This window comes from Phacochoerus africanus, chromosome 10 (assembly GCF_016906955.1).
Source record: "Phacochoerus africanus isolate WHEZ1 chromosome 10, ROS_Pafr_v1, whole genome shotgun sequence".
In the NCBI taxonomy this organism is placed as follows: domain Eukaryota; kingdom Metazoa; phylum Chordata; class Mammalia; order Artiodactyla; family Suidae; genus Phacochoerus; species Phacochoerus africanus.
This window is the reverse complement of record NC_062553.1, coordinates 77,902,359-77,920,338: the sequence shown is the minus strand read 5'-3', so window position 1 is coordinate 77,920,338 and position 17,980 is coordinate 77,902,359. Positions and strand designations below refer to the sequence as shown.

The following is a 17,980-nucleotide window of genomic DNA, read 5'->3' as shown; positions in this document are numbered from 1 at the left end:
TTTCTTGCTCTAATAGTGTAAAAGGTATAGGTCAGTGGTGCCTCTCTGCTCCTCATTATCACTCAGGGACTTAGATTCCTTCCAAATCATTGTCCACCATCACTGCGCTTAGGTGTCATTTCCAAAAACAGAGCTGAGGCTTTTGCCATTGCTGGTGTCTGGCAGGGATCACCCTAAGAGCAGCAAAGTCCTCAGCCCATTCGCCCCAGTCAAGGTTCAGAAAACCCTTCTAGGATCACAAATTCTTCTAGGTAGTTCATTCTCATCATATTTAGGATGGTGATCTGTGACAGTGATCTTCAAGATTATTCCTGCGATTGTTTCGGCATGTTTTAGCAATAAAGTATTTTTAATTAAGGTATGTACACTGTACTTTTAGACATAATGCTATTACACACTGAACAGACTACAGTATAAATATAACTTTTATATATACTGGGAAACAAAAAAATCTGTGTGATTCACTTTTTTGTAATATTTACTTTATTGTGATAGTCTGGAATTAAGCCTGAAATATCTCCTAACTATGCCTTTAGTTCAAAACAAAACAACACATAAAGGCTAGTTAAAAAGAGGAGAAACTGTCAAGAACCGGAAATGAAAAACCAAAGGGGAGGTTCCCACTGTGGCTCAGCAGATTAAGGATCCAACATTGTCTCCATGAGGATGCAGGTTTGATCCCTGGCTTCTCTCAGTGGGTTAAGGAGCCAGCGTTGCCACAAGCTGCAGCACGGGTCACACAGATGTGGCTTGAATCTGACTGTGGCTGTGGCATAGGCCTCAGCTCCAATTCGACCCCTAGTGTGGGAACTTTCATATGCCACAAGTATAGCTGTTAAAAAAAAAAAAAAAAAAAGGAAGAAAGAAAAATCAGATGACAAGTATCTCAAGTATAGAACCTAAAAGGGAAAAACTAGAGACTGATCTTAAGTGGCTGACTGACTACATTCACATCCCACAAGAGAACTATATTACCAACAAATTTTGGTGGTTTTGTTTCTGAAGATATATGCTGGAGTTGGCAGAGAATGCTGCTTCAACCACAGGAGGAGATGAAGTATGATTCTCACTTTTACGTCATAGTTGAAGTCATTCTAGCTTAAAAATGATTTGGCTTAGGGGAGTTCCCGTCGTGGCACAGTGGTTAATGAATCCGACAAGGAACCATGAGGTTGCGGGTTCGATCACTGGCCTCCCTCAGTGGGTTAAGGATCCGGCATTGCCGGGAGCTGTGGTGTAGGTCGCAGACGCGGCTAGGGTCCCGCGTTGCTGTGGCTGTGGCTGTGGATGTGGCTGTGGCTGTGGCCGGCGGCTACAGCTCCGATTTGACCCCCAGCCTGGGAACCTCCACATGCTGCAGGTGAGGCCCTAGAAAAGAAAAACGACCAAAAAGAAAAAAAAAAAAATGATTTGGCTTAAAGTGGTGCAGCTCAGGAGTTCCCATCATGCCTCAGCAGTAATGAATCCGACTAGTATCCACGAGGTCGCAGGTTCAATCCTTGGCCTTGCTCAGTGGGTTAAGGAGCCAGCATTGCCATGAGCTGTGGTGTAGTTCACAGACATGGCTCAGATATCGTGTTGCTGTGGCTGTGGAGTAGGCTGGCGAGTGCAGCTCTTATTCGACCCCTAGCCTGGGAAACTAACCATGACATTTCAGCAACAACAAAAGAGACTAGAGGAGAACAAACAACATCTTCAAAAAAAGAAAGTAATTGCCAACTAGAAATCTGCACCCAGCTAAATTATAATCAAGAGCAAGGGCAATATAAGGACATTTTTAAACAAATACTGAGAGAGTTCACACTCAAATACCCACACTAAAAGAACTACAAAAGAATACACTTCAGAAAAAAAAAAAATGGAACCAAGAAATACAGTGAGATGGAAGATATAACTGTAAGCCTACCAATTAGGAAATAAATTGGAAAATCTAAGAACTACGAAGAAATAAAGTCTTTCTCGGTCTCCAACATTCAGTGCCCCTCTAGCAAGAGGATTATATATGCACCCTATGAAATTCACATATGGTATGATAAATTCAAGCATGCACATGTGATTTATTTTGGTCAATGAAATGTGAACAGAAGTGACATGTCATTGTGAGTAGAAGCTCTGAGAGCCATTACACATGGTTTATCATGTTCTCTTTTCCTTTCAAGGACAATCAAAGTTCAATATTGTACAAATGAAGTTTAAGGCAGAGAATGGCAAGAGATAAGCCAAGATTCAAGCTATTTATATATCATAATAAAGAACTTGCCTTTCTCCAGAAGAGAATGAATAACTATAGAAGGCTTTTGGAAGGAAAACAAAATGGTCAGATTTTTACTTTAGCTAAAACACACCAGTAGTTCTGGAAGATATTTAAGACTGGAGAAACAGGAACAGACAGTTATTATTAACTATACAGGCAGAAAATAATGAGTACCTGAACTAGGGCAGTGGTACCAGAGACAGAGAAGAGGGAAAGGATTACAGAAATATCCAGTATTCCAAATCATGTACCCAACACAAGCATTTAATGACCCAAGGTTATTAAAGACCAAATCATAGTCAATATACTCTGTTCAATATAGCAAAAAAAGACACCCAGTTCAAATTTAGTTCTACTGAAAAAGGTCAAAATGGAAATGCATTAAGAAAAAAATACACTAGTGGAGTTCCCGTCATGGCTCAGTGGTTAACGAATCCAACTAGGAACCATGAGGTTGCAGGTTCGATCCCTAGCCTTGCTCAGTGGGTTAAGGATCCAGCGTTGCCACGAGCTGTGGTGTAGGTCGCAGATGCAGCTCAGATCCTGCGTTGCTGTTGGCTCTGGCAGAGGCTGGCGGCTACAGTTCCAATTAGATCCCTAGCCTGGGAACCTCCATATGCTGCAGGTGTGGCCCTAGAAAAGACAAAAAGACAAAAAAAAAAATTGGTAATTCATTGACATGGCCCTTCCTACCTCTTTCAGGGTAAGGCGATAATATAATAAAAAAAAGGAAAAAAAAGAAAAAAAAAAAATCACACTGTATTTCACTTACCTATTGGCATTAGATTGTCCTGCTAGATGGTTTAGATAGATAAAAGGGGAGAAGATAAAGAATTCCTCGGGAAAAATGTATGGCAGACAACATCATCCTCTCCTATTAATGTGAGTGTGGTCAATATATAAAATTCACGGAGTTCCTGTCGTGGCTCAATGGTTAACGAATCCGACTAGGAACCATGAGGTTGCGAGTTCAATACCTGGCCTTGCTCAGTGGGTTAAAGATCTGGCATTGCCATGAGCTGTGGTGTAGGTCGCAGACGCGGCTTGGATCCCGCGTTGCTGTGGCTCTGGCATAGGCCGGCGGCTACAGCTCCGATTCAACCCCTAGCCTGGGAACCTCCACATGCCATGGGTGCCGCCCTAGAAAAGGCAAAAAAAAAAAAATTTTGCAAAGATAACTAACCTTCTACTTTCTCAGAGATTTCTATCAACAGATAGGAATAAAATCAGGGTATACTTGTAAAATATCAGAAAATAAATTTAAATAAACTGAAGGATACACAACAGCTGACAAAATGGAGTACCTAGAAGGTAAACAACTTATACTTTAAGCAAGGTCAATATTTGTCTTACTCATTTTTATTTCCAGCACCATGCCTGGTGCACCATTTCTGCCCCATAAATATTCACTGAATGAATGAATGGATCAATCCCACTGGAAATATATATTTATTTGTTTCAAAGAAAGAAAGTAATGTCATATTATTAACTCATAAGTGATAAATCTAGTCAAAATAGCAATATGTGAAAATGCTCTATTTTAAAGTCTTATTCAAGTTGATTCTTTGGCATCTTACTTGAAAATTTAAATGCAAAATTCTAACTAAATGCACACCCTAATCTATAAGAAAAAAAAGAACAATCTTGCCCCCTAAATTTGGTAACTTTATTCAGTAAATCTACCATGGAAGAAAATCAACCTCAAGGAAAAGTCATTTGAATACTAGAGCTTCACAAATACATCTTGACAAATACGAAAGACAACATCTGGTATTCTCTTCTGCACATGGTTCACAAATGCATCATCCTTTCCTATTAATGTGCTCAATGTGGTCAGTATATAAAAGACAAAAAAAAAGATAAAATTCCACATTTTTATAGGATCAATATGCAAGGTCATTTTGACCTTACAAGCTAAGTCAACTAAATCTTGACTCTGAGAGTTAAAAAGCAAATTCCAGCACCTTGCATGATGATTAACTATGTCATTAATTCCATCTAATTTGAATATCACACTCCTTAAAAACTACCTTTTCCTAATATACATTTAAGGTTATTTAAAGTGGAAAACAAATGCTACCTGCCACAAGCCAAACTTGACTATGTTAGGCAAGTTTTAAACAACCTAGATACCCTTCCAGACACTGTTCAATTACTTGGTTGAAAAATACCTTCAGGCACTATTTCACATTTACAGTTCTTTGCAATTATACATTACATATGGCTTAGTGTTTAAGAGCTCAGGTTGTAGATTGCCTGAATTTGAAACTCAGCACTACTACTTGCTCAGCGACTTAAGCAAGTTACTTACCTCGCTCAGCTTCATCATTTATAACATGAATATTACAAGAGAACAGTCCAGTATGCTATAACTTTCATTTATGCCTTGAACCACCTTCTATAGGATTGCTGAAGGGGAGAATAAGGCAGGTATAACATGGAAGTGATGTTGGTTCATACGTAATTTCTTCCAACAGAATTAAAGAGAAATCCTTAGCATACAAAAGATCTAAAGAAAAACTGAAAATGTACAGAGCTGCTTGGTTTAATGATTGTTAAGAACAACAGCTGACCCCTAAACAATGCAGGGATGGAGCAGGGAGGCAGATGTCGACTGTCCATGCAGTCGAAAATCCACATATAACACGTAGTCAGTCTGCCATATACAAGGTTCCTCCCCATCCTCGCTTTCAACCATCAGGGATCGTGTAGAACTATAGTATTTACTACAGAAAAAAATCCACATGCAAGTGAGTTCACACAATTCAAACCCAAGTTGTTCAAGGGTCAACTGTACTATGCTTTTCCCACATTGAGTATCTGACCATCTGTAAGTAGACATGAAATGTGAAGACTCCCTCCCTCAGTTTAAAACAATGACTTAATGAAGAGAGCTACACTTTGGATCAGATATTTAGTACTGATAAAATGTTCTCTATCAGAAGCTAAAAAAAACAAGACTTACATCTCAAAGAAGGAAGCATAAATTCCAGGATTAATAAAAAGTGACAGCGATGCTAAGGTGAAAATATCAGTAGAGCCTTAACCATGCTAGTATTTTCATTAAGGTTACTGACTTTGTTAACAGTCTGATTACAAAGTTCCAGAGGTTTTGAATAGCCCACCTCAATCCTACTTTTACCCCCAACAAGCCCTGTTATTTTTAGTCCAGTGTTGTAGAACACAAAACATTCTGGCCAGTAACACCTACACCTTTCTGATTGTGAGAATTGGGAGAAGTAAACTGGGTTAATACACACGTAAAATACAACATGGCACACTCAATAAATCTTAGCTATTGTTACTACCTATAACTCAAAGTAAGAAATTAACTTCACCTCAAAATCACGCCAATTATCAACGTATTTTTCTCCTACCTCAAGAGCCATAGACTATCTCAACCATCACGGAAAATTAAAGCATGTCCTTTAAAAAGCTTGAAAACAGACTAAGAACCATAGGCCACCAAATGTTTTAGTAAACTAACAAAATAACCCACTCACACTGCCTCACCCATCAACTAACAAGAAGTCACTAAGAGTAAGGAAAATTACTCTGAAATTATTTGTATTTTGTGTCTGCTTGATATCAATTTCACAGTAGTATGATCTAAGAAAACAAGCTGGTGATAATATTAACATTAATTTTATGATATCTTTATTTAATTTTCTTTAATAATTAGTATTTTCTCCATTCTTGCTACCAATGGGCCTCATGGTGCCTACTACATTTCTAGGAAATATCTGTTGATATCCCATTTGAAACTGATTAACTACTCTATTACTATCAGGATTTTTTTAAGTTTCGTGAATTTATATTAAATCAACACATTCCAAAAAATGCTCTGTGTTAAAAAGTTCTGTGTATGTGTGTTTATAAGCTGAGATATAATGATTATTTTTATTCAAGATACTGAAGTTCGAAGATGATAAAAGACTGGATTCAACCAGGTGTGTGTGTATGTGTGCATGTGTGTGTATATATACATGTATCTATGTATGTATATGTATATGTGTGTATAAAGAGAGAGAGAATTTAAGATACTATATTTATATTACATAAGAAAATTATTTTCACTAGAAACAACAAAATCCAAATACTTCATCAGAGGCCATATCTTTAAGAGGTTTACTGTAGTTTATAAATAAAAATACCATACCATTGAAGTCATTATTAATGAACAAAGATCTTATCGGTCAAAAAGAAAATCTTTTTCAGTTCTCAATCAACAAAACATAACTAATTGAGACCTCACTAGTTTTTCATCTTTATATAAGAATATATAGAGAAAATCTGGCCTCTCACCTGTCTCTAAAACCATAATTTTTATAGAACACATATGACTAAAAGATTGATTGATGGGATTAGTCTGGCTCTGAGAGGTGAATGCAAAAACCCAGGCGTAATAAAGACAAGAAAACTCAGAGCACAAACATCAGTTAACATTACTTTAACTTTAGAAGTCATCTGGTATCTAATTTCCTACCCAAAGTTAAGAATCCACTCCATAAAATTCCCAATATGCAATCTTCTAAAACCTCCAGCAACAAGAAATTCTCTACAAAGCACATGTCAATGATATATATAATTCTGGGAGAAATCCAATTAAATCTTTGAGAAATTGAAACAGATATATACACATCAAGAAAGTTTTAAAATCTAAAATCTATAACTAGACTTGCTTGGACTTCCCGTCATGGCACAGTGGAAATGAATCCGACCAGGAACAATGAGGTTGCGGGTTCGATCCCTGGCCTTGCTCAGTGGGTTTAGGATCCAGCATTGCCATGAGCTGTGGTGTAGGTCACAGATGCAGCTAGGATCTACGTCGGATCAGCTGTAGCTCCAATTCGACCCCTAACCTGGGAACCTCCATATGCCACAGGTACGGACCTAAAAAAATAAATAAATAAAAATAAAACTAGGATTGTCTTATGAAACAAGTTTAGTCAACTAAAAAGAATTTGTGTCCTCTCAACAGTGTTTTTCTTTGTATTTTCCTTTTTTTATTTTGTTTCTACTTGTTTTGGGAGGTTTCAACAGCTTTTAAGCCAAAGACTCACCAGAAACATACTCAGAGATAGGTTCTGAGTATATATTCCATTAGATGAGAACTAAAAAGGGAAAAGTACTTTAATAGCTATAAGAGACTATTTTGAAAATAATAAAATTGCTCTTCTTAGGAGTAAAATAGAACTCAAAAATATATAATGAGGAGTTCCCATCATGGCTCAGCGATTAACAAACCTGACTAATATCCATGAGGATGCGGGTTCAATCCCTGACTTCACTCAGTGGGTTAAGGATCCAGCATTGCCGTGAGCTGTGGTGTAGGTCACAGATGCAGCTCAGATCTGGTGTGGCTGTAGCTGTGGTGTAGGCCAGTGGCTACAGCTCCAATTAGACCCCTAGCCTGGGAACCTCCACATGCCAAGGGTATGGCCCTAAAAAAGACACAACACAACAACAGCACAACAAAAATATACATACATATACAATATATACAATAAAAAATGCAAGCTGCCTGACAAGTATCTTCCTAAGAAGTAGGTAGAAAATAAGAAAAGAAATATGCATTAAGGTTTTAATAACATACCTTTTGCAGAAAAGCATAATAGATGCCAGGCTTCCAAATGAATGTAATTTATTTAATGAAGAGATTAAGACATTTCCATTTCATTTAACAAACTTTTTTTTAGCTGCACCCTCAGCATGTGGAAGTTCCCCCACCAGGGACGGAAGCCCGCATTGCAGTTGTGGCAATGCCAGACCCCTAACCTGCTGGGCTACAAGAGAACTTCCTAATTTAACACTTTTTAAGTACTTAAAGCACTGTGAAAAGTTCTAGAGATACAAAGATAAACAAAACAATTTATTGCTTATCCAAGTAAGTACTATAAAACAAAATGTGTTCTGGACATTTTTCTTTTGAAAATACAAAAACTACTACAAACAAAAAGAATCTATATGTGAAAAGAGACACTTTATAAGACAAAAATTAAATATATTTGATTAGTTCAGCTAGGCCAGTATAAGAAACGAAAAATTTTGTTTCCCTTTCTATAATTCACAAACAGAAAAAAAACTCTGACTTTTCAGTTCCCAAATGATTTCTCAGTTTAAAATGGACCTATTCAAATAGAAACAAGACCGCATACCTGCAGATGCCTAAGTTATCAATTTTATCACTTCTAAGAAACTATAAGGTTATTAAAATGCACCAATTCACCCAAATTGCTTTTAATTTTCAGCATTAATAAACGAGGTAACAATATCTACTGATGAGCTATGTAGATGTTCATATACTTTAAACCATTTATTCCTCTTCAGGAAATTTTAATGCACAAAGCTGTCTACATAAGCATTTTACAGTTGCAAAAAGAGAAAATAAAGAGAAAAAAAAAAAAAAAAAGGAGTTCTGTCGTGGTGCAGCAGAAACAAACCCAACTAGGAACCATGAAGTTGCAGGTTCGATCCCTGGCCTCACTCAGTGGGTTAAGAATCCAGCAGTGCTGTGAGCTGTGGTGTAGGTCACAGACAAGGCTCGGATCTGGCGTTGCTGTGGCTGTGATGGAGGCCGGCGGATACAGCTCTGATTCAACCCCTAGCCTGGGAACCTCCATATGCCGCACCTGCAGCCTTAAAAAGAAAAAATATATATATTATACACCATTTACTCAAAAACAAATCATCTCCTCATACATTGAGAACTAAAAAACAGGAGTTTCCACTGTACCACAACTGGATCAGTGGTGTATCTGGAGCACCATGACGCAGGTTCTATCCCCCACCTGGCACGGTGGCAATGCTGCATCTGAAGCAGAGGTGGCAATTGTGGCTTAGATCTGATCCCTGGCCAGGAACTCCATAGGCTGAGGGGCAGCCAAAAGGGAAAAGAAAAACAAAACAACAAGACTTTGGTGAAAGAAATGAAGGAAGGAGTTCCCTGGCCTGGGAACTTCTGCATGCCCTGTACATGGCCAAAAAAAGAAAGAAAGAACGAAATGAAGACCTAAATAAATAGAAATACATTCCATTTTTTTCACAGAAATTGATGAGTTCATCCTACAATTCTTATGTTAAGACAAAGGACCAAGAAGAGCCAACAATATTACAAAAGAAAAACAAAGATGATAAACATCCCAATTTCAAAACTTACTACAAGGACAGAGTAACCTACAAAGTTTAGTACTGATATAAAAACTGACATCTAGATCAACGGAAAAGAAGTAAGAGTCCCAATGAATCCTTATCGTATGGTCAATGGATTTTTGACAAAAATAGGCAATTTAATGGGAAAGATCAGCCTTCTCAACAAATGTCAGTGAGACACTTGAATACAAAAAGATGAATTTAGATCCTTATCATATCCTTCTTTCACATTATCCAAAAATTAACTCAAAATAGATCACAGGCCTAAATGTAAGAGCTAAAACTATAAAATGGCTTGAAAACAGGCTATAAATGTTCTAAAATTAGATTGTGGTAATGCTTGTACAATTCTGGAAACCTACTAAAAATCACTGAACTGTATACATGAAACAAGTGAATTTTACGTAACTTATACCTCAATAAAGATGTTTAAAATCAAGTCATTTTTAGAAATAACAATGGCTACTAAATAAATTCCAAAACAAGAATGACACAGTATACCGCAGAGCTAATAAGGCTAATAATGGCTATACAGAAACAAAAAAAAATTATATAGTTGGAATACAATGATTATAAATATCAAAAATTACAAATATTACAATAATAGCAAATAGTTATAAAAGCATTTACTGTGCCACGCATTATTTTAAGTGCTTTGCAAATATTTACCCATTTAATGTTTCACTACAATGTATTTTTCCCATTGTGGGGCAGGGGGTAGGGGGAGAACCAAGGCACAAAGACGTTAAAAAAACTTGCTCAAGATCACTACAGGGGATTTCCCATCATGGCTCGGTGATAACAACCCAACTAGTACCCATGAGGATGCAGGTTTGAGCCCCACCCTTGCTCAGTGGGTTAAGGACCCCATGTTGCTATGGCTATGGTATAGGCCAGCAGCTGCACCTGAGATTCAACTCCCAGCCTGGGAACTTCCACATGCAGCAAACGTGGCCCTAAAAAGACAAAAAAAAAAAAAAAATCACTACAGGAATGGAGTTCCCTGGCAGCCTAGTGGTTTAAGATTCAGCATTGTCACTGCCTGTTGTGGCCTGGGTTCGATCCCAGGCTGGGGAACTCCTGCACGCCCTGGGCATGGCCAAAAAAAAAAAAATTTCCTCTTTACACATATCATTAACATTGCTGTTATATTATTATGTGCATGAAAAGGAGCGTGGTGGACATCACTGGCTGCCTATCAGCATTTGTTCACCCTTTGAATTTCAGAGGAAATTGACCCCATCTTTAGGTATAGCAGTTGGCCCTGGTTTGCTTAAGCCAATCAGTATATTTTAATGGCCACAGTTACTGCCTCAGTAGTCCAAACAGGACATTTGTTTGGAATGTTAGGACAGAGAAGCTCTGACTCCTGAGAGATGGGAACAAGAATACATATGGCCCGAAATCCCACTGGCAGCCATCCTACTACCATGAGAGGAAAAGCAACAGACTGAAGCTAATATCACAGAAAGGAGAACAGCAAGAGAAAGAAACTAGTCCTTAATATTATTGTTACCATTAAATCTTGCCCTACCTTTGGACTTACAGATAAATGAGCCTATAAATCATTTTTATTGTTTAAACCAGTTTGAATTTTCTATTATAACGTAAGTACAAACTGATATGGGGGAGAAGCCCATTAACAAGCATGTCTCAAGAATAGATTACACTTAACCCTTAAATTATGATGTCAGGTATTAAGGAGAAAACAAACACATCAAAACAGAAACATTGTGATGAATTATTCACATTCTAATAAAGATTCATACAAGGGTTTAATATCCAGAATATATAAACAACTCATACAACTCACAACAAAAAACAAAACAACCTAATTGAAAAATGGGCAGAAGACCTAAACAGACATCCTTAGGTATAGCAATTGGCCCTGCTATACCTAAGAAGACATACATATGGCCAGTAGGCACATGAAAAGATGCTCAACACTACTAATTATTAGAGAAACGCAAATACAAACTACAACGAGGAACTACTTCACACTGGTCAGAATGGCCATCATCAATAAGTCTACAAATAACAAATGCTAAAGAAGCTGTGGAGAAAAGGGAACCCCCCTACACTGTGGGTGGGAAAGTACACTGATACAACTACTAATGGAAAATAGTATGGGTATTCCTCAGAAAACTAAATACAGAACTGCCATATGATCCAACAATCCCACTCCCAGGTAAATATCCAGACAAACTCTAATTCAAAAAGATACATGCATCCCTATGTTCATACCAGCACTATTCACAATAGCCAAGACATGGAAGCAACCTAAATGTCCACTGATAAATGAATAGATTAAGAAGATGTGGCATATATACACAATGGAATACTATTCATCCACAAAAAAGAACGAAATGACGCCATCTGCAGCAAAAGGGATGCATCATAGTAGGAGAAGCAAATTAGAAAGAGACAAATACCATATGATATCACTTACATGTGGAATCTAAAATGTGGTACAAATGAACCCATCTACAAACAAAAGCAGACTCAGAGACATAGAGAACAGATTTGTGGTTGCCAAGGCTGAGGGAGGAGAGAGTGGGATGGACTGGGAGTCTGGGTTAGGAGATGCAAACTATTACATTTAAAATGGATAAACAGTAAAGTCCTACTGTGTAGCAGAGGGAATTACATCCAATTTCCTGGGATAGACTATGATGGAAAATAATATATGTGTGTGCGTGTGTGTGCATGTATGTATGACTGAGTCACTGTGCTGTACAGCAGAAATTAGACATTGTAAATCAACTATATTTTAATTTTAAAAAAGATCCATAGAAAAGCTTGAAATGAAACTACCTGCAATTTTATGTTTCCTACATAAAAATATTTTTAATATTTTAACTTGACATTTAATTTTGTTTCTTTTTTCTTTTTTTTTTTTTCTTTTTCTTTTCTAGGGCCAGAACCCGCGGCATATGGAGGTTCCCAGACTAGAGGTCTTATCGGAGCTGTAGCCGCTGGCTTACACCAGAGCCACAGCAATGTGGGATCCAAGCCATGTCTGGGACCTACACTACAACTCATGGCAACCGGATCCTTAACACTGAGCGAGGCAAGGGATTGAACCCGAAACCTCATGGTTCCTAGTTGGATTTGTTAACCACTGAGCCATGCCAGGAACTCCTAATTTGACATTTAAAATGCTATTTTTTAAAATCTAAATTTGAATTCTTCCTGAAAAATCATAAGGTTTACACATCACTGGGCCCACGTTACTGCAGGACAACAACCAGCTAAAATGGAATAGCAGCTGCCCCTTCGAGTATACTCTCCACACACAGTTAATACAGAGGGCTTGTGTAATTTGCTCAGCTTCCGTAGGTATTAAGAATTTGCACCACTAACATTTAGCAGAACCTATATCAAATGCCACATAATGAGTAGTAAAAAAATATATTCCATCCTCTAAACTTTAACTTTTTAATTAAAAATCATACGATTACTTTGTTGTTGTTGTTTGTTTTTAAGGGCTGCACCTGCAGCAAATGGAGGTTCCCAGGCTAGGGGTCAAATCAGAGCTGTAGCCACCTGCCTTCGCCACAGCCACAGCCACGCAGGATCCGAGCTGCATCTGCAACCTACACCACAGTTCACAGCAACAGCGGATTCTTAACCCACTGAGCAAGGCCAGGGATGGAACCTGAGTTCTCACGGATGCTAGTCAGATTCGTTAACTGCTGAGCCACAACGGGAACTCCCAGTTACTTTTTAAAGAAAAAAATTTCATGAAAACGTGTATTTGTCACCAGCTAATGGGAAATATTATTCCAGAATTAAACAGAATTGAATAGCTAGAGGCACTTGGTGAAAGCCTAGCAAATTCCTAAAAAGACACCAATACATTAGTTATTCTGGATCCAAAAGTTTGACAAATTACTTTAGCATACAGATGGAGAAAAAATAAAATGGTTTTAAATTGCACCCAGAAAAATGTAGAAGCTGACCAAAAGTTTGAAACACGTGAATACACAGGTGTACTATTAATCAAAACTTATTACATTAACAATTGGAGGCAGCAGTTTGTTAAAAAAGACTTCTGGAGTCAGATAGTTCTACCACTTACTATTTGGACAACTCTAAGGGAGGTGGGGGGGGGATTAATTTTAACAGTACAAACTTTATCATTTAAAATAACTAATAAAGGAGTTCCCATTGCGGCTCAGCAGAAACAAATCCAACTAGCAACCATGAGGTTGTGGGTTCAATCCCTGGCCTTGCTCACCAGCATTGCAGTGAGCTTCGGTGTAGGTCACAGACGCAGCTCAGATCTAATGGCGTTGCTGGGGGCTGCAGCTTGGGTTCGACCCCTAGCCTAGGAACTTCCTTATGCTGCAAGTGTGGCCCTTAAAAAAAAGAAAAAAGAAAAGAAAAATCCAGTGAAGAGAAGATAAACGAGGATAAAGGAGGAGCACACATGAGGATTCAGTGATATTGGCAATATGCTGATTAAGTTACATGGAAGTTTCACAGTGCTTATATTGTTATAATATTTCATTACTTATGCTTGTTATACATTCTTTTGTCTATATTCTGTTTTTCACAACTTTAGAAATTTTAATCCAACATACTAGACCATAAAAAAAGTTAAAATCAACTTACTGCATCCACATTCAGAGTGAAAAAAACTGAATAACATGAAAAATGGTATTTTTTCTATTTTTAAGGTCTTCTTAAAGCAGGTTTTTGAAAGCTATTTCAATGGTAACTAAGACGAAATGAAATCTGAACAAGGTTTCAGGACCAATGATTTTATTATTATTAATGGTATTAGCAGGACCAGTATTTTTTCTGTCCTTACATTGGAGAAAGCTATGCCTAAGCTATAAATATCTGCTTAGGGAAGCAAACACCTCTACATCAACTCAAGAAACAAACGTATGCCTAGAAGGGGTGCCATTCTAAGAATCACCAATCTGTTTCACCTTTCAGTGTGTCAGTTTCCTCATCTATAAAATGAGGTCTATGTATTAAAGAGTTGATGAGGAAAGAATTAAAAAGCACAGGTAAAGCATCTGGCCTGGCCAATTGCATGGCACATAATAAACTGAAATAACTTTTTTTAAATCATGCTTATTACTAGTTAATGGAATTTTTTTTCTTTGACTATAATGGAGACCAAAGCTGATTATCAATTAGGAAATATTTAAGTCCAGCAGTACTAACAACATTGAAATGAACCAGCTTACCAGATTTCCAGTATTTCAGTTCCCAAGATTTTCAAGACTGGCCAAAACCCTAGGCATCCATGTGGGAGCGTGACAAGTATTGTAAGGGCAAAAGGAAGGAAAAGAACTAATTGAATTTTCTCTGTTCTACAGTAAGAGAATGACGGTGAAGAGGAGATGCAACAGAACAGATTTTTCCCTTGCCTTCTACCCAAACCTCCACTGCCCCACAAACATGGAGCTAGGAAGGACTTAATAACCTTAACATCTTTACCAGGCCTATGGTTCTAGGCAGCATATAAACAAACTATGAATATAGAATTTGGATTTTCCTTAATGATAAAATGATGTTCAGCCATTCACCTCCAGAGAGGACATTCTAAAGAACAGAGGAGCAGGAATCCTCCTTCTGCCAGAAGAACATGGCATTTTCAAGTCTAGCTTGAGGCAAAGGAATACAACAATTTGCCTTTCATCTCCTTGGGATTCACAAACTTTTAAAGTCCACATACACACAAGATCTCCAAGATGTTTATAACTATTGAAGCTGAATGACAGACACCAGCGTTCATTATAATGTTCTATTTTTCCATACACTTGAATATTTCCATAATATACATAGCTTAAAAACCATGTGTACGTGTGTGTTGCTATTTGAATATAGACTCCCAACACAGCAAACTAGTAGAGAAATACTCTATTGTTTAAAATTTCATTACTCCATAGGTAAGTGAACTTCATCTAGCTACTTTCTCATTCTAGGAGTTGTACCACAGGTGACCATTCTATTAGTAAAGGTCTAGTGAAGGAAATAATTAACTGCCCTGAATAAAACAAGCCTAACCTTGAAACAGAGGCAAGGGGAAAGGTGCTAAACAGTTATTCAACTATTGTACCTTCATATTTGTTTCTATCTGTAACCTTCTAACACAGGTGAGCAGGTGGAAGAAGGAGGAGGTCAAATTTACTTTTTCCTCTTTAGGTTGATGGGCAACAGAGATTGAAATAAAGAAATCTAAGAAGTCCTCATTAGCAGTAATAACTGTTTCTAAGACTGGAATAGGGGGAATGGGAAATATTACATATTCACCTTTAAAAACAACATTCATAGCTCATAACAACTTCCAATGACCAAATATGTTTTGCTGATAGACATGAACTCACAAAAGAAATAAAAATTATATTTCTGCTGCAATCCTCTTTTTAAGTTGCCATTCAATTTTCACAAAATGTAACTCTAAATTCATTCCAAAATGTAAATTTAAGTCAAAAAAAAAAAACAGTCAAAATTAAATATAAATGCTAACTTTGCTTCAAATTAATCTTTCATCAGCCCTATGAACAAAAATGTTCTGTTCAAAACTTATGGTAAAACATAACTTAGGCAGACTCATAAGAGTAGGCAGGACTATCATTTACTTTACCAAGTCCAAAAAAAAGATCACAAGACCTTAAAATGTCAAAGAGAAATGCAGACTTTTACATTCCAAGAAAAAAAATTACAGAATAAAACTCCACTGGAATCCCCCATAATACTTCCACAGCAACACTTATTTCCTTATGATCAAAGTGCTCTGTTCACTTTCACAAAACCTCGAGGTCTATCTAAGTTTACGAAATTCCCCCTAGGCTAAAAAATACAAGAAATTGATTCACTTAGGTCAGAAGAATTTTGTTTCTATCATCAGCCTGAGTAAAGCACATGGCTCCAGCTTTAACGTCTTGTTCCCTTACCCACTGAGAATACATGCTTGTAAAACAGAGATCTACTTACCAGATTAAAGACAGTTTCTACAATATCCCTATTGGATACTTCTCCAACTTCAACCAACCCCGTCAACACGGCAAATTTCATCCTGATGCCTCTGATGGGGAGCCCTGGTTTCAGAGACAGGGCACCCCCTTCTGCAGGGGTTTCTTCTTTCCCTCCACCTCCCTCGTCATCACCTGTTGGTGGCGGGGAAGGGACATTATTGTCTTCGCTAGCCATTGCTAGTTCTCAAGAAAGGACAATTCGGAGTCACTCTGGGGCAGAGTCGCTGCACCAGTAATAAGCACACAGACGCACAGCAAAACGGAAAAGGTCACTCTTCCAAGTTGTGGAGAAACCCCAAAAGCAGTTGATGTGGAAAGTCCTTGGCGTCGCCCTCCTTCTCTTGGAGAATATTTGTCCAATCTCTCTCCCCGAGGCTGACAACAACGCCAAACCCTATTGGAAGATTAGATCACTGTTAAATAGGCTAGGTTTTGTTTTAAGGTTGGGGGGGGGAGGGGAGTAGTTATTGTCCGTCGAATAAGTTCCCAAAGGTGCTCCACTCCCAGCCACCCGCCTCCCCGCGGCTCCAGGAGCTGGGTGCCCTACGCAGGCGGGTTCGAAAGGCTCGGGGACAGGTTCACTCCTCCCCCACTCTCTCGCAGGTTCCAGGCGCAGGGCAACCTCTCCTCACAGGTGCACGGAAAAAGAAACTGTCGCTGGGAAAGGAGGGGTTGGAGAAAAGCCGGGAGCCCCCAAGCTCCCCAAGAGGTGGAAAGTTCCTTCTCACCCAGACACTCCGCACTCTCCTCGGCCCCTGCCTGGCAGCCGCGAAACAGAGGTGGCGGCGGGGATCCAGGGCAGGAAAGGGCGGGGGAAGGGGGCGGTGATTATTCTCAACCCTCGGCCCAGGGGGAGGAGTGGAGCACCTCTCGGGCACCTGAGGTTCAACTAGAAGAGGAGGGAGGTGTGTGCGGTGGCCAGAAGGAAGGGGAGGCCCGGCGGATACGGCGAGAAGGGGAGGGAGGAGAGAGAGGTCAGTGCACCTGGTCGCAGCCTCCAAGTTTGCCTAGTCCTCTCCCCGGGAGTCCGCGGCTGCACAGAACTCCATGGCTTCCTGGCCCGACCCTCCCCTGCGCTCAGCCTTTGCAAAAACAGCCGCTGCCGGCGCTACCGACGCCGCGGCTCCGGCTGCTGCGGGCGGTGAGGATGCTACTGCCACAGCTTGCCCCGCCGCGGCTCGCGCGGCTGTCCGTGTGCGAACTGAGGCTGCTCCCCGCCGCCATGACAGCGCCGAGGGCCTCGGGGCGCGGCGTGCGCGTGCGCGAGCGCGCGGGGCGGCGGGGCAGGCGGGCACGCGCGAAGGCGGGGGCGACTGGCGGCGGCTGTTGGGTGGGGACGCGAGGGGAGCCTCCCGGGCGGGGGCCGGCGGGGGCCGGCGGGGGCGCCCGCTTGCTAGCAGGACCGCGGGTGAAGGCGGGAGCCTTAGCGGGCGCTCCGCAGGGACACCAGGTGTGAGCCCCGCCCGGCCGGGAAAGACCTTTCCTTCCGGGAGCCGCCTCCTCCCCACCGCCCGCCTCCCGGCCTGGGAAGGTGCTTGGCAAGTGCAGAGCGGGGATTCTGACGCTCCTTCTGTTG

The 17,980-nt window shown here is 39.7% G+C and overlaps 1 protein-coding gene across 3 annotated transcripts in view; it reads right to left on the bottom strand.

Annotated features, from left to right (window-relative positions):
• The window catches only part of LRBA (LPS responsive beige-like anchor protein), a 709,127-nt gene extending 691,483 nt beyond the window's left edge, over nt 1-17,644 (bottom strand). Inside the window, exons 1-2 of one of the 3 annotated variants that reach the window (XM_047799683.1) lie at nt 17,389-17,644; nt 16,364-16,798 (exon numbers count right to left, since the gene is read on the bottom strand). In XM_047799683.1, coding sequence (XP_047655639.1) covers nt 16,364-16,579 — 216 coding nt within the window. In that variant the 5' untranslated portion in view covers nt 16,580-16,798; nt 17,389-17,644. Of the gene's footprint in view, nt 1-16,363; nt 16,799-17,132; nt 17,343-17,388 lie in introns of those variants that run through there. The other 2 variants (XM_047799685.1, XM_047799682.1) reach the window with 2 other exon arrangements.
• Between the last annotated feature and the right edge of the window lie 336 nt (nt 17,645-17,980).